Source organism: Nelusetta ayraudi, unplaced genomic scaffold (assembly GCF_046127955.1).
Source record: "Nelusetta ayraudi isolate G7.1 ecotype Tasmania unplaced genomic scaffold, CSIRO-AGI_Nayr_v1 ptg000027l, whole genome shotgun sequence".
Classification (NCBI taxonomy): Eukaryota; Metazoa; Chordata; class Actinopteri; order Tetraodontiformes; family Monacanthidae; genus Nelusetta; species Nelusetta ayraudi.
Genome location: NW_027466077.1, coordinates 485,711 through 508,762, shown reverse-complemented (window position 1 = coordinate 508,762; position 23,052 = coordinate 485,711). Strand labels below are relative to the sequence as shown.

Here is a 23,052-nt window from a genome sequence, read left to right as displayed (position 1 = left end):
CCAACCGAGGGAACGCGATACTTGAATCATTCACAATTAGCTTCTTTCCTCTGCTTTTAAACACATGTAAAGCAAGATTTGTTTTTTTTCACCCAAAATTGAAATATTGGGTTTTGGAGTTAAAGAACTGCAGGCATTTAATCTGTTAAAATGCCTTTGTATTTGTTTTGTCCCAGTCTATCTACTTGTCCCCTCTAAAAATGAAAAATTTTGACGATGTTCCTTCATGAAAATAGACATTTATTTTCCTCACGTGATGTTGGCTCAAAGCATTATAGTGCTGAACCAAGCAAACACTAACAGGGTTATTTTCTTTTTTCATAATAATATAGAATGATAATAATAGCCAGCTTTCTGTACATGAATGCCTCTCCTCCCTTTTTCAGACAATCTTTTCCAGTCCTCAGGATGAGCTGAGCTTCTCCAGGGCGCTGTGAAGGGTCTTCAGCTCTTCCCTCATCTGGCTCAAGGCATTCTGAATCTTCTTCGGCTGATCCAGAACCTCCACGCTGCAGGTGAAGGGGTCATAGCGGACCGCAAAGGGCCGCTTAATGGTCGCCGAGTATCTCCTGGTAGAGTTAAAAAAAATAAATAAAAAAATAAAAAACTGAAGGTAGGCAGCAGCAGTTTCAGCACCACTGTCGCAGTGAACGACTGAGGTGATACCTCAACTTAAGCTTGGCGTCCTCGAAGCTCTCGGACACAAAGTAGACGGGCTGGTAGGTTTGGTCCTGGTACGGCTGCACGGCACACTCTTCGGGAACAAACGGCCGGTACTCTGGCTGGTTAGACAGCGCGTACTGGAGACAGATCAGCAGGCGAGACATTTACCAACAGCCCCATTTTGATGTGTGAACAAAAAAGGGAGTCACAGACTCACCACAAGTTCCCCATAAGACGATAGCAAGCCGGCGCCGTAGGCCTTCACTGCCCCATTCTGTTTGCAGAGGCCGAACTCCACAGTGAACCAGTACAACTGCACACAGAGACATACAGCTTGGTCACCATGGAGAAGGATTGCTTGTAGTTAGTAAGTTCAGCCACTAGGTGGCGGGAAATATCCGCTAAAGCAAAGGAGGCCGGAAGTCATCCCTCTGAGGTTAAATGAACTGTTTAAGTTGCAGTTTCACATCCAAAGGTTGAAAGGAATTTTTTTGTTTCAAAAATATCCACCCAGCGGTTTGATTTAATGTGTAGAATCTGAATTACCGTCGACAGTTTCTCAATGTCTTCTTCTGAAGCTCCCAGAGACGCAAGTCCAATTTCCTGAAACAGAGTGGATGATCATTTTGTGTTATATCCCTCAAGTGTAGTGACTTACACCAGACCATGGAGTTGTGTCCTACCTGTGAGAACTGTGCAAACTCTTTATCTGCCAGCATTGGAATGTGTCCCAGCAGCTCGTGGCAGCAGTCTCTGTCCAGTAAACAGAGTCAGTGCCGGGCCAAAAAAAAAAAATCATTCTGGAATCAAGGAACAAGGAAAGAAGAAACTGTGGGGCTTACGGCTCGGGGGAGTGCATGGGAGCAGAGGGGTGGCGGATGTACTGCGTGCACTGAAACACCCGGAAGGCCAAACTGCTGAGGAAGTCTCTGGCCGACAGCAAGCCGGACACCGGACGTAACTGGAAACCTGTTCTCTCTGCAGGACGATGCAAAAACCCCGACACTCAGAAATGACGACCTGATTCCTGTGCTTGTCTCTGCAGAAACAGCCTCACCTCCGAGGAAGGCGGACACCTCCCGGAGCTGAGGGATGCGCTCCTCGCCGTAGCCGCACTCCTTCTCCAGCTGCTGCAGAGCCTCCAGGAACTGCCTGCAGGCCAGATGGGGGTAGATGCTCCTCAGCTGACGGTAGACCTCCCTCCTGCCCACACACACACACAGAAAATCAGCCACCACCTCCACCCTGCCCGTCATCAGCCTTTCCTGCATCTTTGACAGCGGCGCTCACCATGTGGACACCTCCTCCGCCGTGTACTCCACCACGGGCAGCGGGTCCCCCCTGTTACACAGGGAAGAGTCTCTTTAAATGAGTCCCAGTGCAGTGGGAGCGAGAGACGCACATCGTCCCAGACCTACTGTTTGTGTCTGGAGGCCAGCTCGGAGATGAAGGCCCGCCTCTTCCTGTACTCCGGGTCGCTGTATCCCTGCAGAAGATGCCGTCAGAGCACCGCAAAACTAACTAAACAACTAATCAAATCATTTCGGCAGCAGACACTCACTGGGTGCTCCTGGTCCATGTCCGGATCAAATTTGGTGATCAGCATGTTGCATCTGTCCAGCTCTTTTATCTGCCTGGGGAACCAGGGAACTGGGGACGGGAGAAAGGAGCTAATTATTGCTTTTGTCGGCGCATGCAAATTGTCGTAATTCTGCTCGCGAAGCGCCATCAGACAGGGTGTGTGTGTGTGTGTGTGTGTGTGTGTGTGTGTGTGTGTGTGTGTGTGTGTGTGTGTGTGTGTGTGTGTGTGTGTGTGTGTGTGTGTGTGTGTGTGTGTGTGTGTGTGTGTGTGAGAGAGAGAGAGAGAGAGAGGGGCGTGGGGGGGGGGTCTGTTTGCCTTTTTCGTCAGGAACAGAACGAACGTCGTCGGCGACCCTCTTGAGCGAGTTGATGAAGACGTCCAGGTCGGAGCTGTGGACTTCACACCTCATGAAGAACTCCAGGTCCGCGGCGCTGTTCTTGGACTTCCTCCCCAGACGACTCTCAATGTGGAGGAGTTTCGCCTCAAAGGTCTGTACGATGACCATTTCAAGTGTTTATTATTGATAGCTTGGGTGTTTTTTTTTGTTTTGTTTGTTTGTTTTAGTGGCAAAGAAACCCACATAATCTATTCTAATTTAAACCGGCTGGCTCAGTTCTTTGTATATGAAAGCCAGATTATTTTTGCTTTTGTTTCAGTCAAAGCTACCGCGCAGCATGATCACACATTTACATAAAGCTCACATTAACCTGGTCCAAACTATTATTTTGTCTTTATTTTTTGTGACAATTTTATTCAATCTCCCCCGTTTGTGGTGGTTTCTACATTTATTTATCACAATTAATTTTTCTGGTCATTTGGATCCAGTGCCTGGCATTTTTTCAGAAAATTTCAGTAACTGTTATTTGTCTTTAATATATTTCTCGAGGTTATAATGCCACCAACTTGCGTATTCTGCACTGCTCAAAAAGTGGAGGAAAATAAATATCTTCTTCTGTTGCCTCCAAGACGCATCAAAATTAAAACACAGCTGTTATTTATGTTTAGCAGTAGCACTTACTGTTTATTTGGCCAATGCAAATCTTCTGACTCAAATTTTGAAATTTCTTTGAAAAAAAATATACCTCAAATATTTTTCCGGCTTTGAAGAATCCTGCGTTCTTGCCGCCGCTGAGCGTGAACAGCACGTTCAGGGTGACTCGCCCGTCCTTCTCCTCGAACACCACGCAGTCCCCGTGCCGGGGGCCTCCGGAGGGCCCCGGGGAGCCCGAGGAGCCGCTGCTGCGCTCGCGCCGTGCGTCCTCGATCAGACTCTGCTTCCTGCCGGCGAACGGCGCCGCCTGCGCCGGGCTGTCCGTCTTCATTTCCGCGGCAAAGTGTGTGCGTGCAGGTGTGTTTCAGACACAGAGTGGGGAGTGTGTGTCGGTGCGTCAGCGCCACCTCGGCCTTAAATACCTTCTAGTGTGAGCCGGTTATGGAGATGAGTTGCGCAAATACGTAGAGGGCGTCCCCCCCTTTTTTTCTCTCTTTTTTTTTTGAAGGCCCCTTTTACGTCAAGATATACCTCCCTGTGTCTGCGGTGCAAAAATAGATCTTTTTGAAGGGCACAATAACACATTGCTTCTAAAATCAGCCTTTAAAAAAAAATAATAACCCACTCAACCAAACCAGGTGACGTGATATAACATATTATGAAAGTCCCCCCTTGGGAAGAGAGACTTTGGATGCTTTGAGGGCTTTAAATGTCAGATTGCAAATTTCTTTCTTTAAAATGTGGAAACTAATAAAAAAAGCAACGTAATGTTTTTTTTTTCATAACTGAATTCTAACAGCAGGCAGCAACACAGTTTCATTGTAGTTTCAGATCCGTCACGGTGAAGCCAGTCCTCTGCAGAATTATGTTCTGTTGTGTTGATTGTCGGCATGCTACCAGTTTTTTCTTCATTCTTGGATTAGTTTGTTTGTTTGTTTGTTTGTTTGAAAATGAGCAGCATGAGCGAGCAACAACAAGGAGAGGGGAGAAACCTTTAGTATTAAGATATTTAATGCACACACAATGCAACTATCTCTTGACACAATTTTGCGCTTTAAAAAGCAGGAAAAGAAAAAAACATTTTATTAAACCTATAAAGAAGCAATATAATTGAACGTACACACGTCGAGAATCTGTGAAGTCATGAAAGATGCAGAATAGACGCTCTTACTTTGAAAAGACTTTCTCCACGTTTTTCCACGTATATGCAAGTACATGCAAGAGTTCACATTACTGCTGCTGCATTCCAACTAATGTTTTCGCTGTTAGCTTTCCTACGAAGGAGGCTAAACTACATCTTCTCCTCGGCCTTTAATATATTTGCTTTTTAAAACAAAGGAAGCTTGATTGTGGATCCCTCCGCACGTGCGCTCAGTCCAGCTTGCGCAGGGCTTCGCACAGTTTCCCCATCTCGCCTGGAATAAGAGGGGAGAAATCAAATTAGCAAATCAAATCAAATTTACAAATTTTCCTGTGGTTTAACAGTGAGTAACATGACAGAAACACTTGAGAAATTGTTGTCGTGAGTTGCTGCGTCGTCGTAATCTGCTGCGTAACATGCAGCAGGGCTGTCCTTTGAAAACAGCAGCTCCCTGCAGCTCAGTGTCATAAGATCCATCTAACCGTGATGTAACCTAAGACTCCAAAGCTCCAGACTGGCTCACAAGAGGGAATTGTTTTGGAAAATGGTAGATTTGTGCCTTGTGGCTGAAATTTTAAATTGTGATAATTTTAGGGATGAGCGATAAAAAATAAAAAATTAAAATTAAAAATTAAATCCAGATTCTTTTTTTCTCTAAAAACTCGATTTTCAATTAAGATTTTTAGTAAGACTACAAAAGACAATGTAATAAATTATTTCAAATATTTTAGCATTATTTTTAAAGAAAAATAACAAACAAATTTCCCTTTTGGGATGGAAGTGCTACTGAAAGATACTGTTGTTGATGCAGTCCGGACATATGCGATAGGAAAACCAATATTAAGATTTTTCTTTTTTTTTCTTTTTTTTTTTTACATCTTCTTGACTAATAAATCGGATTTCGATTTAAAATCGATTAATTGCGCAGCCCTAGCTATTTTACTTCTTTTGCGAAGTGAAATGTGCAGATGTATTTTTTGCTTGCTGCTATTTTTAATATTTACCTAAAACATAAATTGTGATGCATTTTATTGATTTTTATTTTATTTTAACGTATTGGTAAGCATGAAAAATCTGCTCATTTTTGCCTTAACATGAACATGTTGTGAAATAGGTGAGGAGGATAAATGAGACGTACTGTTGATGCTGTCGGCCAGGTTGCGCAGCTGCTGGGTGTTGTCCAGCACCTCGATGCTCTGTGTGTAGGGGTTGTAGCGCACCGTGAAGGGTCTGGGGATGGTGGCTGCAAATTTCCTGCAGCACAGACAATTATATTCATTTTTTATATTTATTTTTTTACATTTTATTTTAATATTGGATTGTTGGCTGCGTGGGCATTCCTGGGAGGGCTTCCGACTGCTCTCACCTCACTTTCTCTTTGGCATCTTCAAAGCTCTCAGCCACAAAGTAGATGGGTTGGTACTCTGTGATTGGGTACTTCTGCAGGCTGGTCTTGCTGGGGTCAAAGGGCAGCACTTGGGGTTTGTCTGTCAGGCAGTACTGTCAGGAAAGAAAGGAAAAAAACAAAATAGTGATCAAATGTTTATTTTTTTTTGCATGGTACCTCTCATACGAGAAAATACAGTTTGCGACGTGCAAAGCCACACAGGATTTTTTTTTCAATGACCGTCTCGGCTGCAAACGCTAAGCAGGAAGTGCAGCCTCATTGACTGAACTTCCTCCCCTCATGTAACTCGTGACCTTAATCACAGGACGGCTCATCCCTCCCGCCGCCTCTGCTTACCCACTGAACCCTTTTTACCGGCGCCCCCCGCTGGGCCACAGAGGCCGACTCCCCCAGTGACACATTAAACCTGAGTCACAGTGAACCACTAACCCACTGCCTGCACCACCACCACCACTGCTGTGCAGCAGAGCAGCCAGAAGCAGGCAAGGAGTTTGTCCCCCCACCTTCCTGTCAAGGGAGTCGAACCCGCACTCTTACCTGTAGTTCCCCAAAAGATGAGAGGAGCCCGGCTCCGTAAGCTTTGATCTCAGAGCCCTGCTTGCAAAGGCCGAACTCCACAGTGAACCAGTACACCTGAAGACGCATCGACATGAGGCGTAAAGAAACACAATCACAACCTGAGGGGTGGATTAATCAGGTAAAACGGTCAATTTCTGAAGCCAACGCGACTCACTGTGGCCAGTTTCTCAATGTACTCGTCAGGAGCTCCGAGGGAAGCCAGGCCGATTTCCTACAAAAGAACACAGTCTCCGCATGATACTTGGAAAATAAACTACAAAAAACAATCTACATTAACCTTTGTATTAGTTTGTGTTTTGATTCGCTGGGCCACAAGAAGAGAAAAAAAATTAAGAAAGAATTTTTTTTTAAGTTTCCAATTCGAGAATAAAATTGAAATTTTGAGAATAAAATTGAAATTTTGAGAATAAAGTTAAAATTTTGCAATTAATGTCAAGATAGTAAAAATGTCGAGAATAATATTCGAAAGGCTCTGCGCACAAGTCCAGTGGAGTGCTTCCATTTTTGCGAGTTTCCTGGTTACTGTGGGTGAAATTTGTGGGATACTTTTTTGGCAGTTTTAACTGTGGGTAACTGGGTTAATCACCATCCATCCAGTTTACTGGCCAATTTCCACTTTCAACTTTTTTTGAAATTTTGTCTTTTTTTAATGTTGACTTTATTCGCAAAATTTCGACATTATTCACGAAATTTCATCTTTTTTACATCGACTTTTTTCACGAAATTTCAACTTAAAACTCAAAAAGAAAACTCCGTCCTGTAATGTTTTTTTCTTTGCTTGTGGCCCTCATCCTTTTTCTCAGTAGTCACATTAGGTACTCAGAGCATGGACTTTTTTTTGGCACTGGGAGAATTTAGTTTTCAGAACATTCATAATTAGTCTCCACTTTATTACATGAAACACCAAAGAAATTGAACAGTAATTACAAATAACGTAAGAATTTGTTTTTATTATAGGAATAATCGTGTAATTGTTTCTTTATTGTACCTGTGAGAACTGGGCAAAACTGGAATCGGCAAACAGGGGAACATGTCCCAGCAGCTCGTGGCAGATGTCCCTACATTAGACATTTTGAAGAAGGAAAAAATGTTCCTGTGTTGACTGAACGATAAAGTTTCAAACTTTTTTTTTCTCCATCACGGTCGACACTCACGGCTCAGGTGTGTACGTGGGCCGGGAGCTGTGGCGGATGTACTGCGTGGAATGGAAGACGCGGAAGGCCAGCCCAGCCAGGAAGTCACGAGAGGACAGGAGGCCGGCCACGGGGCGGAGCCTGAAGCCTGTGGACGCTGCAGTGAGGAAGAGGAGGAGGAGGAGAAGAAGAAGGAGGAGGAGGAGGAGCAGGTGAGAAGATGTGACATTAGCCCCGTCCAGGGGGGTGACGTCAGCGGCCTCTTACACTGCAGGAAGCGGGACACGTCCTCCAGCTGCGGGATGTTGTCCGACTTGTAGCCGCAGTACTTCTCCAGCAGGGGGAAGACCCGGTTGTGTTCGCGGCAGGCGTGGCTCGGGTAGAGGGTCTTCAGCTCGGTGAACACCTTCCCCCACGTGGCCCGCTCCTCCTCTGTGTACTCCACCCGCGGGATGGGCTGGCCACTGGGTCACATGACCTCTCTGTTAGTCCCACCCCCAGTGTCGGTGTCACCTCAGCTGTACTACCACTCAATCACCCAGCGTTTTTTTTATTTATTTTTTTATTATTAGGCAGATTTGCCTTTTGAGAGTTTGTTTTTACTTCATAGAGGGACATAGAATGCATCAAGTAGAAATGTGAGGGAGGCAGTTACTGTCTGTAGTTGTAAGCGATGTCGGCAAACTCCTTCCGGCGAAGTCGGTACACTGGATCTGTAAAACCCTGACACACACACACACACACACACACACACACACACAAAGAGGCCATATGAGAGCTCACGTTGGCTCCTTGCCGTTAAATCAAAGTGTGGAAACCCTGGCGGGCCGGGGGCTCCGCCCGCTTGTACGGTGCATCATGGGTGGCGAATCAAAGTGCGCATCCAGTCCGGATCCATATTCAGAGGAGGCCTTTGTAGAGGACGACGCCTCTGCTCTCACCGCGAATACGTCTCGCTTTAATGGCGGTGGCAAAAGGGAGCAATTATCTATAATTACCGGGGACTCGATTAAAGCGCTGACATCAATTTGTGCGCGGACGTACTTTCCATCACAATGGTCGGCCGAGTGTGGCCCGTCATCTCCACGGCGACCAGGGGCGTGAGTGGGCACGCACAAGTGCGCATCTACACCCGTGCGCACACTCTCACACACACACACACAGGTACACATAGGTGAGTCAGTTCTTACAGGGTGGTCGGCCTCCAGCTCAGAGCCGTAGCTCAGGATCTGGTTGGCAAAGCGGTCCAGGTCCTGGATGTCGTTGGGGAACCACGGCACTGAGGAGGAGTGGTAGTAATAAATGAATTATTATTATCATGATGAAAATGTTGACAACAGTTGTCGAGGACAAATAGTGTGCGTTTTCAGTTCCTAATTCAAAAGAATGAATCAGTCATGCTGCAACAAACCAGCAAGCCTCTTTCGATACTCTTCAGACAGCGTTTATTCATCTGAAACTCACCCTCAACACACGGAAAATTAAATGGACGCTCTTCTCAAATTCTGATAATACATGTTCAAATTTGAAAAAAATGGTTCCAAAATCAAAAGAGTCTCCAAATATAAATATCTTGGCATTTGGATCAGCAATAAACTTACATTCAGCTCCCATATTGATCAACTTAAAAAAAAAAAACTTGATCGTAAAAATTGGTTTCCTCTATCGAAACAAATTTAATTTCCCTCTATGTGGCAGAAAAAATAATGGAAGCTGTTTTAATGTCTGTCCTAGACTATGGTGACATCATTTACATGCATGTCTCTGCCACTACTCCTCTTAAACCTTTTAGAATGCCATCTACCAGTCTGCCCTTGGATTTATCACTGGAGCTGCCTATTCCACTCATCCCTGTATACTGTGTGTAGTCTCGCAGGGTGGAGCTCCTTAGCTCAAAGACGTGACGTCCACATGTTTTTTATTTATTCCGTACATTTGGAATCACCTTCAGCAAACTCGCAAGTTAAATTCACTCGTCCCATTCGCTCACTTTAAATCATTAATCGCTGCTCTCCTGTCTTCCAATCGTACGTGTTTTTTTCTCTGATCATCTCCATCACTGTATTTTTACTGTATTTTATTGTGTTGATCTGTATTTTTTTTATTTAATTTTCGTTTGGCTTGGTACTCTTGTCTGCACTGTGAATTAGGCTTGCCTCAGCGTATTATCAAGATTAAGTCACATTAACAAACCTCAGCTGAGGTAAGTTGATTAACTGGCAGGAAAAAAAATTGACGCGGCACATTACAACAAAATAGGCAAACGAGGACGATGACATGCTCCAATATAACTTTACGATTCCGTCAGTTGGCTTTCGACTGATGACCGGTCCACTCATTCTTAGAAGTGAAACTGTTTAGACAGTTTTAAAAAAAAAAATCAATCCTTATTTGTCATCTAAAACTGTCACGAAACAATATTATATATATAACGGTTCCAAACTAAAAGAGTACATTTAATTTTATATATTTGAATCATTTAAATAGTGCAATTGTTGTATTTAATAGAATTAATTTTCATTTTCACATTTACTTACTTATTTATTAACTATTGAAAAGTAAAGTATTATCCTTTGTCTCAATTTGTTTTTCGTCCCCCATTCAATGAGCAAAACATCTTTAATCACCGTCGCTGCTGTCAAAGCTTTTATTTTCAGCGCCGAGGCACCGTGACTCTGAACAGAATCATCATATTGATTCATGAAGCTCAGAAACACTGGAGGCCCTGATCATTAATCTACATTTGCCCAGTGTGGTCCAGCCCGAGGGTCCTCCCACCTTCCCCACCCCCTTCCCCAGTGGCTCGACGTCTGGCCCCCTGCCAGGCTCCTCCGTAAACAGGCTCCCAAACAGCCCATAAATATCCCGCTGTCCGCTTGACCCAGAGCGGCGGGCTGCAGCGCGGACACCAGGGTCGGATCCCCGGTGGCCCCGTCCGTCTCTGCTTGACGTGTCCTTCCCCCCTCATCCCCCCCGGGCCCCCTGGGGGCCCTGACACAGGGGACCTCTGTTCCCGCCAAGCCTGTTGCCCCTCAGTGACTAAACTGATGTCATTGTGGAAATAACTAATAAAACCAGGGGGCTGAGAAGCATCAGTCTCCTCTGCGACGTTGTCTGTCTGTCTGGCTGGCTGGCTGGCTGGCTGGCTGGCTGGCTTGGCAGCAGCACTGGTGATAAATGGGCCTTGTCAACATCGCTCATCGTCAAGTTATTGCATTTTTGGGTCTCACAGGCTGTGTGGCTCTCGCCCGCGAATTGTGATTTGTTTGACGGGCGACACAGTGGCGCAGCGGTCAGCACTGCCGCCTCACAGCAAGAAGGTTGTAGGTTCGATTCCACGCCTGGGGCCTTTCTGTGTGGAGTCTGCCTATTCTGCCTGTGTCTGCGTGGGTTCTCTCCGGGTTCTCCGGCTCCCTTTGACAGCTGGGAGAGGCTCCAGCAGAACCCCGAGCTCAGGAATATGAATAGATGGATGTATTTGTTTGGTCCAACCGGTGGTATGGTTTTTCTAAAGCGGTCGGATTTTTTGTTTAGTTTTTTTGCGCACACAAACCTGTGTTCTTCTCTTTGTTGCGTGACAGCTCGTGCACTTGGCCACTGATCTGTGTGCGCAGGCCGTCGATGACCTCGTCCAGGGCCTGCGAGCAGGTGGAGTCCACGTTGATGAAGAACTCGTACTGGGACTGGTTTGTGCGCGCCGTGCGGGACTCGATGTGGGTGAGGTTGATGCCCTTTTCCTGAAGGGGGAAAAATGGAAACCAGGCGGCCAGACTGGGTTATTGCATTTTATAGCACACATGCAATGAAACCACTGCCTGTTGCTGCAGGCATGCAGCAATGCGCAAGGTGCACCACTAGAGGGTGATAATACGCAAAACATTGCGAGCTCACTCGCAGTAGTCAGTGTCCTGTTTGGCGGTCAAGGTTGGTGTTGAAGTCACACACACGGGACTTTCACAATGAAAAGCATTCAAAAACAAAATGTTACACAGTAATTGCTTGGCAATTGCAAAATTTAAAAATCCAAGAGGCAACAACATCTTGCCAGAAAATCTTTGACTGCCCTTAATTATCTTTAAAAAAAAAAAGAAAAAAAGAAGATCTATGCCTCAGAAATGTGTTGCGGTTTGTGAACCTCGAGGGAGGCGGAAGAGGGAGTGTGTTGCTCTCCATCCTTATAGGATGATGAGGGAGGCGTATGCAGCGAGGCCTCCATCTGGATCCCATTCTGCATTTAAAGGCCTTCAACGGTGCCATGTCCACATGCAAACCCTCCCCCCGGCGGCAGCTTACACATGTTTTTCTGTTGGTTATGTGCATTTTTTCATAACATTTCTTCTAAATTATTTAGCACAGCCAGAAAACGTGTGTGTAAATTGTGTGTCTGCATTCAAACTCGACAGAAACCCTGTTAGTCCAGATTAACATGGCCCAGCCTAAATCCCAACGCAGCAGCAGCAGCAGCAGCAGCACATGGGTGTGGGGTCTTGTGGTCCGATTTCTGTACCCCTCTGAGCCATCGCACCGACAGTAGCCAGGTGATTGGCGAGTTCACGGAGGCTCCGATTCGTCACATGACGGCCACGCTGCTGCGTCACATGACTGCGAGGCGGCTGAAGGGCAGCGTGCGTGGCGTTTGTTTCATGTGCACTGTTTTTTTTTTCCCTTCTTTCTTTCTTTCTTTCTTTCTTTCAGGGGATTAAAGAGCTGAACGTGTATCAGCAGTCGGAACACAACGAGCGGCCCGTCAGTTTTTTCAAAGAGAAGCAACGCGATTGGCTGCGGAGAAAACGGGATCAAGGGTGACGTTTCGGAGACGGTCGGGTTATTTGGCTTGGCGAAAGATAAAAAAAAAAAAAAAAAAAAAAAATCAGTGCAACACAGAGGCTGGGAGGAGAGCAGGAGGTGGAGCAGGGGGAGGATCAGGGACGTGCCTGCTCATAGGTCCGCAGAGGGTCCTCGTCAATGGTCTTACTATTAGTCACATCCTGACCATCAACGCACAACAAATCTTTATCCAATCAAACAGACTGTCCAATTAAAGGACCTCCCACAATACAAAAAAACAAAAAGTTGTCATAGGCGGGTCAAGTTGAAGAATTCGTGGCAAAGATCACGTACACACACACACACACACACGCACACACAAGGTTTTTGATCAATAGATCAACAGCAGCGCAGCATCAATCAATGACAATGGTTGCAAAAGTCGGACGACGAGATAATGAGAATTTCCAAGTCAAAAAAAAATATTTTAAGACCCTTTTGGTGAATGACAGCAAAACTATCAGCTAGATTGTTGCTTAAAAGTGTGATGATTTTGATTGAAATACATTTTTTTTCTCTCCCCCACCTCATCCCCCCCCCACCCCCCTTTGGTCTGTTTGACTATTGCACGATTGCAGGTGAGGGAGGTGGCGTGTTAGTCGATCAAAGATCCAACCCTGATGTTTGCCGGCATATGATACACAAACACCAGATAAGCTGAGTTTGTTTAGCTTCCCGCGAACTGCGAGTGTTTAGAATTTGGCTGTGACCTGCTCCACGTCGCCTGCCGTACTGGTCTTATCACATTTGATAATAATGTTGTTATTAAATATTCCTGGGTGTTGCTGGAATTTTGGTGCTTGTTGGGGGGTGAAATTGCAGCCTTGTTTTGCTTGAAGTTAATCATTAACTGGAACAACTGTGGCGGCGGATGAGCCAGCGAGTGTGGGTAAAATCCGACCAGAAAATGACTGAAAATGAGTTGTGTCCCTGGAGGTGTGATGTTCCATGTGAGAGTTACCTCAAAGAGCCTCAAGGCCTTGGCCAGGGCGCCGACCTCCTCCTTCAGGGAGAAGATGCAGGAGATGACCTCCGACCTCTCCTCCTCCAGGTACATGGAGCCCCGTCTCCCCTGTTCACACGAGACACACACACACGCTGAAGACTTTAACGCGTGACGTCACAGGCAGAACATGGTGCAAAAGTCACAAACATGTGCCTGACCTGGCGTCCTCAAATCCCCCGATCACAGCTCATCACGACTCCCAATTTATGACTGCGTATAAACGCAGCCACATGTGTGTGGAATCCAGTTTAAAGCCGTGACTCTCCGCATTTCTGACTCGCCTCTGATCTGCTGACCTCTGCCACCGTAACGCACCGAGCAGATTTTTTTTTTTCTCAAAAACAAACCTAAGCACATGTGCCTTGTGCCGTGTTAGAATACAGTGTGCAAAAAGCATACGTTCTGCCTCATTCAAACCTTTTCAAGCCTGAACAAAGCTCCTTATTTCTTTTGCTTCGATTTCGGTGCACAAAACAGGTGGTTCATTGCAATGCCTATTTCAGTTTTGACCAAGCAACGTTGAAAGAGGGAAATGATATTCAATGTCATGCGATTCAATGTCAACGGTTTATTATTTTAGAATAAATCATCAAAAGCTCGTATTTAATCTCACTTTTCCCCCCACATCTTCCCCTTTCCCTCCCTCAAACTGACAGCACATCAGCTGTTCAAGCAGCTCTATTCAACTTTGCTGCTGCCTTTGTGAGCAGAACTACCTGGAATATTCCTGCCACGCTTGAAATAAACTGGCGGCTTTGGGCTTTCACGCATGGTAACCTGCTCATTTGGCCCCCAATATAGTTGAAAACAAAAATGATTTCAGGTTCTCGCTTAGAGCTTGTTGAGATCAAAACGTGCTTCTTTTTTTTTTCTTTTTTTTTTTTTTTTTAATGATTATTATTATAATGATTATTTTTGGTGCAGGTCGTGGTGTGAAGATTACCCTGCGGCCGAGATCCTCCTTTTTCTCCTCGGTCTGGTGCTGTCCATTCACAGTCTTGTACGCTGCGTCCATCCCGGCTCTGGTCGGTCGGTCGGTCGGCTGTCGTCCAGGTGAAGTTTCTACCTGCGCGCTGATGCGGGTCTGCGGTGCAGTACGCCGGCGCGCGTCTCTTTAAAAGGACCTCCGCACGTCCCACCACGTGACACATACACTTTAGTCTGCATCGGTATGTCACGGGACCGCTGTTGTGAAACACAATTCTCGTGGCACATCTGGTTCTGGTTACACGCAGCTGGAGCCGCTTGGGGTCCAAAGAAGGCGGGCATCTGCTTTAAAAAATAAATAAATAAATAAATAAAAATAAAAAATACATCCATAAATAATAATGTGACTGCAGTCAACAAGGCGTCTGTGCAAAAACAAACCCACAAACTTTGGAAGAAGTGTGTGCAAATGACATTTGATATGATTGATAACTATATAATGTAATGACGTAAGCAGAAAATTACCTCTCGAAAGTTATAGCTTGGCATAGCGACCGGACTTTTTGTTTTTAACCCCCGGAAGCTTTTGCTCCTGAGTTTGCTTATGGCGTAGTTATTAATTGAAGCTCTTGTTAGTCAGTCTGTAGTTAATCCCACGCCAGCTGCCAATTCCCCGAAGTGCTCGTTATCTTGTCGGTTTGTTCTTCAGGTAGGAAACAACAATTAGCATTACCTTCCACCCCACACATGAGGAGCACACGAAGCTCGATCGAAGTTAGCAAATCACCGTTTAACAAAAAAATTAAAAAAATTAAAAAAAAATAAAAATAGTGTCCTGTTCAGAATTTGCTTTAATCTGCTAACGAAAAATCAAACATTTTCGCTGTTGCATAGTGTGCATAAATAATGACGTAAATTGACCCCAAGACATTTTTAGATAAACATTTTCGCAATAATTACATTATTTATGACATTACTAATTAAACACCTTTCCCTTACGTTATTTGTTATTTCCCCCCCACGCCCCCACCCCCGTTGTATCGTTTTCTTATCAAACAGCATAATCCAACTACAAATGTATTCCATTGCTGTTTTTAAAGGACGTCGTTCAGATGATGAGCAAACTGAAGGATTGTGACCTGAAGAAGCAGTTCACATGATTCTCGAAGCACATTGTTCCACTGATAAAACGCTCATTACACAATTTCATGTCAATTTTGGTTTGCTAAGGGTGAAAACGTCAAAGCGAACTAACGGGAGTCACAACGCGCGTTCAAAGAATCACACGGTTTTCCTTTTGATGAAGGGAGAAAATTTCATCGAAGCAGGGGTGGAACCCAAAAGTGCCACACGGGGGCAGTGTAGGACTGATCATGCGCAACCTCAACAAACCTGGTGCAGCGAGCATGTGAAGGAAAAATGTAGGACATTTAATGAGAGTGAGCTAGGGTTTAATTTGTAAACTTGAATAATATGTGACTGCCAAAAAAATTCATTTCCCTCCTCCTGATAAGCATAAATAAACAAATTATCGCTGTCTTAAAATTCCATTAATCTATTTCACAGTAGATGAACTGTCTATCTTTTTGCCTAAGGCACATCAGGTTGAATTCTACTTGTTGCTCTGCCTTCTCGCTGCCGGTCCTAATTGGAATACCCGCAAACATGCTGGAGCGCACGCTTTGTCCCGGCAGAGCGCTCATAATGGGCCACTTCATGTGTCGTCTGCTCGTCTCTAGGCGGCGGTCAGTGAATTTGTCGCCGGGACGTGAAGGTTCCTCAGTGTCCTCTCCAATCTTTGTGCGGCGGATGGAGTGCTCCCTACTGCGTCATTTTGCTGCAATTCATGGCGACGGAGACAATTGCTCATTTATCAGCAGAAGTGGTACAGTGTGTGTGTCCACAATGGGCTTCTGCATGGGCCCTCGGCCCCATTCACACTCTGAAGATCCATTCTGGCACTAATGATCAGCCAGATACGAGTCATTTTCTGTGAGTGTTGAACTTTTTCTTTTTCTTTTCTTTTTTTCTCGCTCACTGCAGCTGTCATTGGCGTAATAAAAGTCCCTTTTTTCTTGATTATGCAACTTCATTTTTTTCCTGGCTGATTCTTGGGAAAAGGCACAGTTGCACGTGTTGGACCGACTGCAGAGCATTGCTATACAGGAGGAGTCACAGGGGTGCTAAGAGATGATAATCAACATTTAGAGCCGCTCCGCTTCTTAATTGTGCGTTCATGAGACGCCGGTGATTAATGGGTGAGTTCACGGACGTCCCGTGAATGTTGTCCACATGTGCGCCGTCCGCAGGGGAGCCCAAGAATTCACTTCAGCCTCGCGGGCCGCATTGTGGAGAGCGGGCCGCTCTTTCTGCTGTAGAGGAGGAGGAGGAGGAGGAGGAGGAGTGAGGCCAGAGAAAGGAGAATGAGCCTGCCAGGCTGTGAGTGAATGAGCGTGGAGGCAGCGCGGCCAGCCACATGGGCCGTTCTCACTCGGGATAATGGAGGCCCACTCTGTGGTCCTTAACCTCCCCCGTCGCACGCTGGGAACGGGCAGCCATCCACCCACCAATCACAACGGCCACGCTCAGACACACTCACCCGCTGGTTAATTGAATTTTACACCCCGGAAAGTCACCCGGGTCCCCCTCCCGCCCTCCTGCCCTCCCCTTCCCTCAGCTACACGTGGCCCTGACAGGAACTCTCCCAGGATCTCCACCAGGGAGCCAGACAGAGATGATGCTCTTATGAAGAGGAGACTTTCTCTTTCTCTTTTCTTTTTTTTTCTTTCAGACAATCCAGCTAAAAAGCGCCAGTAGAATGTTTGAAAGTAGGTCACTGCGCCCAGCTTCTGCTTCTTGTCTGCGGACTGTTAGGGTCATCTGGGGTCTTTTGCATCCATAAGAAGTCAAATGAGGTCATTTGGAGCCTGAGAGTCTAAGATTCTAAATATTTATGCAGAATTTACTTTTCTGCTTTAACAAAGTTTCCCTTTCTTCTATACGGAAGCGCATTGCTGCCACCCTAGAAAAAAAACAGGGCTCAGTATCATCAATCATGCTTTAAAGTGAGACTATCATGTTATTTCGTGATAATTTTCATGTTATTTTGTGAAAGTGTCAAGTTGTAACGTTGTAAAAAATTTAAATTAATTCTCTTTTTCTTTCTTTCTCTCCTTCTCATGTGCTGATATATTCAGCCCTGATATTCAGATCCATCAAACCGGCAGATTTGATGAGGAGCTGTGAGAGCTGTGACTGAGCTGCGCAGCTGTTTGATTGGTCTGTTGGGGATGCGTTACAGACAACAGAGGCCTTGTGTTACCAGCAGGTGAGCGGCGTTTAGGTGAGGCTGTTTATCCCGTTTGCTACACACGTGGTTCAGATGGAGATTAGATCGAGCGGAGAGTTCAGGGCTCTAACTCGTCAGGAGTCGGGGGGGGCGGTGTTGGCTGACACGTTAAGGTGCTGGTTGGAGGGCGTGTTAAGGATGCAGGCAGGCGGCGAGCCCTCGGGCAGATGATCCCGTCGGCAGGCAGGAGGACGCGGGTCACCGGCCTCACCAGCTCTCTGAGCAAACACAAAAAGGTGTCTCCTCCCCGCAGCCGTGGTCACTTTCACCCGTCATTCAGAATTTGGCCGTGTCGTCCGGATGTGGAGGGCAGGTGAAAATTTCAAGCCCCCACAGCGACAAACAGGATGCAAACTGAAATCTGAAAATATGAGTCCTCTAGGAGTGAGCTTTTAATATGGAGGCTTGAGCAAGTTTTTGGTCTTGTCTCCAGATCAGTGTCGCAAAATATTTTCTTGTAGCTATCCATCTCATATGGAGGCCCTAAACTCTTTCAGCAGTGTGCAGCAATTGTTATTCAACCTTTTTTTTCATCATTCCTTGAATATGCTTGAATGTCCTCTTTCCCAAGCATGAGTCAAGACTGACTGAACATTGAAAATCTTGCAAATCTACGGTCTGCAGACGACATTTGGAACAGAGAGGCTACCCAAATGTTTGATGAGAGAGTTTAAGTCAAGTTCAGTTGACAGTTGCTGCTTCAGGTGAACCAAAAGCAGCAGCAGCAGCACCAGCAGCCAATCATCATCATCATCAACACTTCCGCCTGCTGAAGTTGACTGACTGACTGACTCATCGTGTTTGCCCTGTGGACGGTCCTCAGGTCAGTGTTTGCCCAGCCGTCAGTGTCTTAGCTTAGCGTGCGGTGCAGCGACACAGAGGCTTAATGAGAACTCCGTGAGTGAGCGACGTCCTCGACCGGCCGCCGCACAATGGCTGTCAGCCTGCCTTCGGCAAACAGAGAGCCGCCGTCACTCTGCGGGACGTCATTGCACTCGGTATTGAAGTTTCCTCGCCGCTGGTGTGAGTGTGTGTGCCGTTGTCAGAGTGCTCCAATAGCAGCCTGCTGGTTATGTGTTTCATGATAAATTTAAATTACATCTAAGCTTTAAAAGTCACAATGGTTCCGTTATGGAGGCCTTTGAAAACAATTAATTTCAACAGAACATTAACAGGGAACGGTGCCATCGCGTTGCAAATCAGGTAACTGACTGTTCATTTCAGGCTGTGCGAATGAAAAATAATATATTTATAATATAATATATAATATATGATATATATATATATATATAAATAATAATCTCAGTGTTTTAAAACAAACAGCAGTTTTAAAAGAGGGAAAGCCACGTATCTTATAAAGGTAAATTAATGGACATTTATTTTCTGACAAACAGTTTGATTTTCAGTGAAATGTAGTGATGCCAACTTCCATTTAAAAATCGCCTCCCCCCTCATAGGCCAGTGGTTCACATGGTTTGAACTGCTTTGTTTCCATAGACATCAGAAATAAGCAGTTTAAATTGTATTGAAATCTTTTATAATTGAATGTATTTTTACACAACAATCAATAAAGTGTAGGATTGATGACTTTTACAGATGAATTAATTAAATAAAACTGAATAGAACAAGCGATCCTGACTCATAGCCTACTCTACGCAAGCTACGCAGCCAGTCCGCAGTTGTTGCGCAATGGTGTTGCCTGCAGCTACGTAGATTACGGGGTTGAACGCAAACTCTGTGGAAACGCGAGTTCGCATCGAAAATAAATTTACGTTCAAGACAACTCAGAAGTACGGGACAAACCCCATCCTGTATCCATTCAAAGCGAGAGGCACCGTTTCATTGTCAAATACGGAACAATTCTGTATTTGAAAGGACGGTTGGCCGCTCTAGTGAAATGAAAGACGGTCAACAAGTTGGCTCCTAAACGCTTCAATGTTGTCACCTGCAGTATCTCTGTGCTCCAGCAGAGGGCGACATATGCCATTCCTGGCGTCCTCACCTACTTCCTCCCTTCAGAGGAAGAGAGCTAGAGAGACACCCCCGCTCAAAACAGCGGCCCCTCCCTCAAAGTCACAGCCTCTCCTAATCCACACCCCCCACCTCCACACCCCGACCACGGCCAGCGCCACCCCTGGTTGCCGTGGAGACGGCTCAGACGAGCAGGTGATGCATTGACAGGGAGCAGATGGTTCCCTGCGGAGGTAAGCACGGCCGAACAATGCTTCCATATTCATCATAAAGTCGCCCCCCCCCTTCAAATACATGTACACACGCACACACACATAACTCCAGAGTTGAATGTGCCATGTTTCCAAACACACACACACACACACACACACACACACACACACACACACACACACACACACACACACACACACAAACAGTGCTTGTTGTGTTGGATTTTGTTTTTATTGTTGTTGTTATGACAGGAAGTGCAGTGATCTCACCCTGCTGGGCCAGTTGACAGTGTTTCTGGCAGACACTATCTGGGGTCTTGGTCTTCTGCAGGTGTTTTCAGATGACTTTTTTTTTTCCCTTCTTTTTCTTTTTTTTTTTCTCCCCCTGCCACCGTAACTCACTCCCTCTTAAAAAGAAGCTCCTTCTTTGGCCACTGTCTCCCCTGGAGATAAAGTACAGACAGCCCACTCTCTTTTCTTCCAGCTAACTCCTGAATAATCCGCCAACAATACGGGGACTCTGGGACGGGCGGGCAGTGTGCAGCGATTCGCCCGCAGGCAGGCCCGACTTGTTATGGGTGGAGGGAGGGGGGGCACAGCGACATTATGGAGATCAGCTAATGCATGTAAAACGCTGCATCTATTTTTCTTTCTCTTCTTTTTTTTTTTTTGCAAAGGTGGGGGTGGGGGGGGGAGGCAAGTTGTAAAAAGAAGAAGAAGGAAAAAAAAAAAAGTGCACGGCACAAAGGAGGCCGTGGAGCGTTTTGCGCTTAACCCGACCACACCTGGAGCACGCCACGGGGGAGGGTGTGGAGAGGGCCCCCGACACCTCACCCCCGCCCGACTCCTACTCCCCTGCCTCACCCATCTTCGCCACCCGTACCTATCAATACAGGCTGCAAAATAGTTGGTGGGGAAGGCGTGGGGGAGGGGCCCGCCTGTATTCACGGCCTGACGATGATAAAGACGCACAGTGAGGAGCCATTCAAGGGCCCTGTGCCCATAATGGAGTCACTAATAGGTGCCCATTCAGCGGGAAAAGTGTTTTCTGCTGGAGGAGAGAGTGCCGGGGGGGAGGTGGGGTTGGAGGGGGAGGGGTGGGGGAAGAGAAAAAAAACTTTTTTTGGGGGGGGGGGAGGGGAGGGAGGCAGCAATCACTTTGTCCGCTGCCTTGTGTATGTAAAATTTATGCAGCGCTCCTCTACGGCCCCCCCCCCTCCCTCCAACACTCCAGCTCTTCTCCCCCCCCCCCCCCCTTTTTTTTTTTTTCTTAAAGAAAAGCGTCTCCCGTGAATAGGCGTCGTCCACAGTCTGGAGTCTTCCTTTCATGCTCACTTGAAAATTAATTGAATGCCTGTTCTGGAGCGGGTCCAGTCCGGCCGCACTGAAACTTCCGTACAATGGTTTCTTATTTTAATCAAAATGTAACGTAACACTGCACGCTCAGGCCCAGCACGAGGCTTTGCTGTCGATTGAATGTTTAATTGGCCGTGGTGAGGACCCGACTGAGGCCCGACTGCCTGGGTTCGGTTTTTTGCTCGTGTTCGTCAGGGAACTTTAACTTGGAACCTACTGAGCCAGCTCAGCTCAGCTCTGCACAACGTCCCACTTCAGCTTGTCTGGGCAGTGATGGGATGTACAGGGTGTCCCAAACAAATTGACACCATTTCGCAGGCCAATATTTTGGCAATTCTTGTTGAAATAACCTCAAATTTTTTGCAGAATGTATAGAACCAGATTGAGAGTTTATATTTGTTTTATTTTTTTCTGTTTTCAGGTTGAACCATGGCGAAATCGGTCCCATAATAAACTTATGATGTTCACCACTTAAAGTGTTGAATTTCATTGAGCTAGACTTAGTAGTTTTCAAGATAATTGCCCTTGAAAAATTCAAAAAAAAAAAAAACTTCAAATATTGTAAAACTTACTCCTTATTTTAATGTTATTAAAGACTTATTAGAGTCACTCAATGAAAACTGAAAATGAAAACTTATAGCTAACAGCTTAGAAATAGAGAGTTCCAACTTGTAATGACTGTGTATCCACAGTATATTATTATTGCTAAATATTGAGTGCAGGTGTGATTTCAAACTAAATTGCTGAGCTGAGCAGCACTAAAAACGAAAATTCCAATACAAATTAAATCTACAAACAATTTAAATCCATTGCATATTTTTTGCTCTGTTGTCGAGAAACGTCGTCTTTAATGAACCCTTCATTGGCTAAACAGCCCCCCCGCATCCCCGGCGGACCCTCGTGGGTGAGCCGACTAATCTGGAAGTTCTGGAACCATATTGAAAAGAGCCGGGGCTCGAGCCGAGAAATGCTGGGGCCATATTGTGCAGCGTGTCAAGGGGCTTAGCTGACAGATTGATGAGATGAGGGAATAACAGAGCCAACCGGGGGGGCTGGGGACATGGGGGGGGCAGCACCGGTGTGTGCAGCGCGGCACTGCAGGGACTCCCTGCAGGCCTGCTGGGCCGGGCCGCTGCAGGTCAGCGCTCTTTGACTCCGGGTCGGGCAGCGCAGTGGGCAGGGCGGCCGTCCTCTGAGCAGCCGCGGAAGGAAGCTCTTGTAATTGTGTTTTTATGTGATGGTCGAGAGGCTTTGTCAGCTTTTGTGGCCGTGATGTATGTGTTTATTCTGTTATTGTCATCCAAAGGGGGTTCGGCATTTGCATGAAACCACCGTTCGGTGTGAAAAAGCCACATTTTTTCCAAATCATTGTGGTCTTTCTTACCTTGTGACTGAAGACTGGGTTTCAATGTTCGCGGCCTGATAGCTGTCAAAGAGGTGATTATTAAACCATTATTAAATTAGCATAAATGTTTTTGCATTGGCTATTGCATAACATAATATAAAATAATATAATGCTAGCCTTTTCACTTATATTGTAAAGAGTGACACCGATGATGATTATGATGATAAATGATATATATGTATGTATATATATATATATGTACATATACATATATATATATATATATATATATATATATATATATATACATATATATATTTATTCCGAGTTTTATGAGTGTTTATTTATGTACTTTTTGGTGTCTTTTAGACCTGCTGCTGTCTCGGTGAGCTGTAATTGCATTGCCTTCCGTTTTGACAAGTGAACACGTGCAAGATATTTTCTAGTTTGCTTCAACCGAAAATCAGTTACTGAACGCCGAAATTAGCCATTAAAGTGACACAGCTCGGACTCCCTGTCAAGCCAACAGGAACAGTTTCAGCACGACGGTGGTCAAGCAACA

The 23,052-nt window shown here is 45.7% G+C and overlaps 2 protein-coding genes across 3 annotated transcripts; both read right to left on the bottom strand.

Moving 5' to 3' along the window:
• Positions 1 to 223: 223 nt before the first annotated feature.
• On the bottom strand, positions 224 to 4,107 carry th2 (tyrosine hydroxylase 2). Its single transcript, XM_076029942.1, has 12 exons — positions 3,328 to 4,107; positions 2,561 to 2,735; positions 2,225 to 2,313; positions 2,082 to 2,149; positions 1,954 to 2,004; positions 1,721 to 1,866; positions 1,506 to 1,641; positions 1,347 to 1,416; positions 1,210 to 1,266; positions 881 to 976; positions 667 to 800; positions 224 to 569 (listed from the first exon to the last, which is right to left on the bottom strand). Exons 1-12 carry the CDS (start codon positions 3,565 to 3,567, stop codon positions 404 to 406), a joined length of 1,428 nt encoding a protein of 475 aa, XP_075886057.1. The 5' UTR covers positions 3,568 to 4,107; the 3' UTR covers positions 224 to 403.
• Positions 3,252 to 14,429, bottom strand: pah (phenylalanine hydroxylase). 2 transcript variants are annotated; one of them, XM_076029943.1, is made up of 14 exons: positions 14,274 to 14,428; positions 13,286 to 13,396; positions 11,051 to 11,234; positions 8,688 to 8,776; positions 8,153 to 8,220; positions 7,765 to 7,961; positions 7,519 to 7,654; positions 7,353 to 7,422; positions 6,519 to 6,575; positions 6,323 to 6,418; positions 5,744 to 5,877; positions 5,516 to 5,631; positions 4,560 to 4,651; positions 4,235 to 4,411 (listed from the first exon to the last, which is right to left on the bottom strand). In XM_076029943.1, the coding sequence occupies exons 1-13, from the start codon at positions 14,343 to 14,345 to the stop codon at positions 4,608 to 4,610; spliced, it is 1,374 nt and encodes a 457-aa protein (XP_075886058.1). In that variant the 5' UTR covers positions 14,346 to 14,428; the 3' UTR covers positions 4,235 to 4,411; positions 4,560 to 4,607. The 2 variants fall into 2 exon arrangements, with proteins under 2 accessions (XP_075886059.1, XP_075886058.1); XM_076029944.1 differs by lacking the exons at positions 4,235 to 4,411; positions 4,560 to 4,651; positions 5,516 to 5,631 and adding an exon at positions 3,252 to 3,288 and having other exon boundaries at positions 14,274 to 14,429.
• Positions 14,430 to 23,052: the final 8,623 nt, after the last annotated feature.

Coding starts and splice junctions, on each gene's coding strand:
- pah (XM_076029943.1), bottom strand. CDS start 14,345: ATGGACGCAGCGTACAAGACTGTGAATGGACAGCACCAGACCGAGGAG. Junction 8,221..8,687: donor AGCTGGAGGCCGACCACCCT/GTAAGAACTGAC, acceptor TGTGTGTGTCAG/GGTTTTACAGATCCAGTGTA. Junction 7,655..7,764: donor CGTGTCCCGCTTCCTGCAGT/GTAAGAGGCCGC, acceptor TCCTCACTGCAG/CGTCCACAGGCTTCAGGCTC.
- th2 (XM_076029942.1), bottom strand. CDS start 3,567: ATGAAGACGGACAGCCCGGCGCAGGCGGCGCCGTTCGCCGGCAGGAAG. Junction 2,005..2,081: donor CTGGCCTCCAGACACAAACA/GTAGGTCTGGGA, acceptor CCTGTGTAACAG/GGGGGACCCGCTGCCCGTGG. Junction 977..1,209: donor ACATTGAGAAACTGTCGACG/GTAATTCAGATT, acceptor CTCTGTGTGCAG/TTGTACTGGTTCACTGTGGA.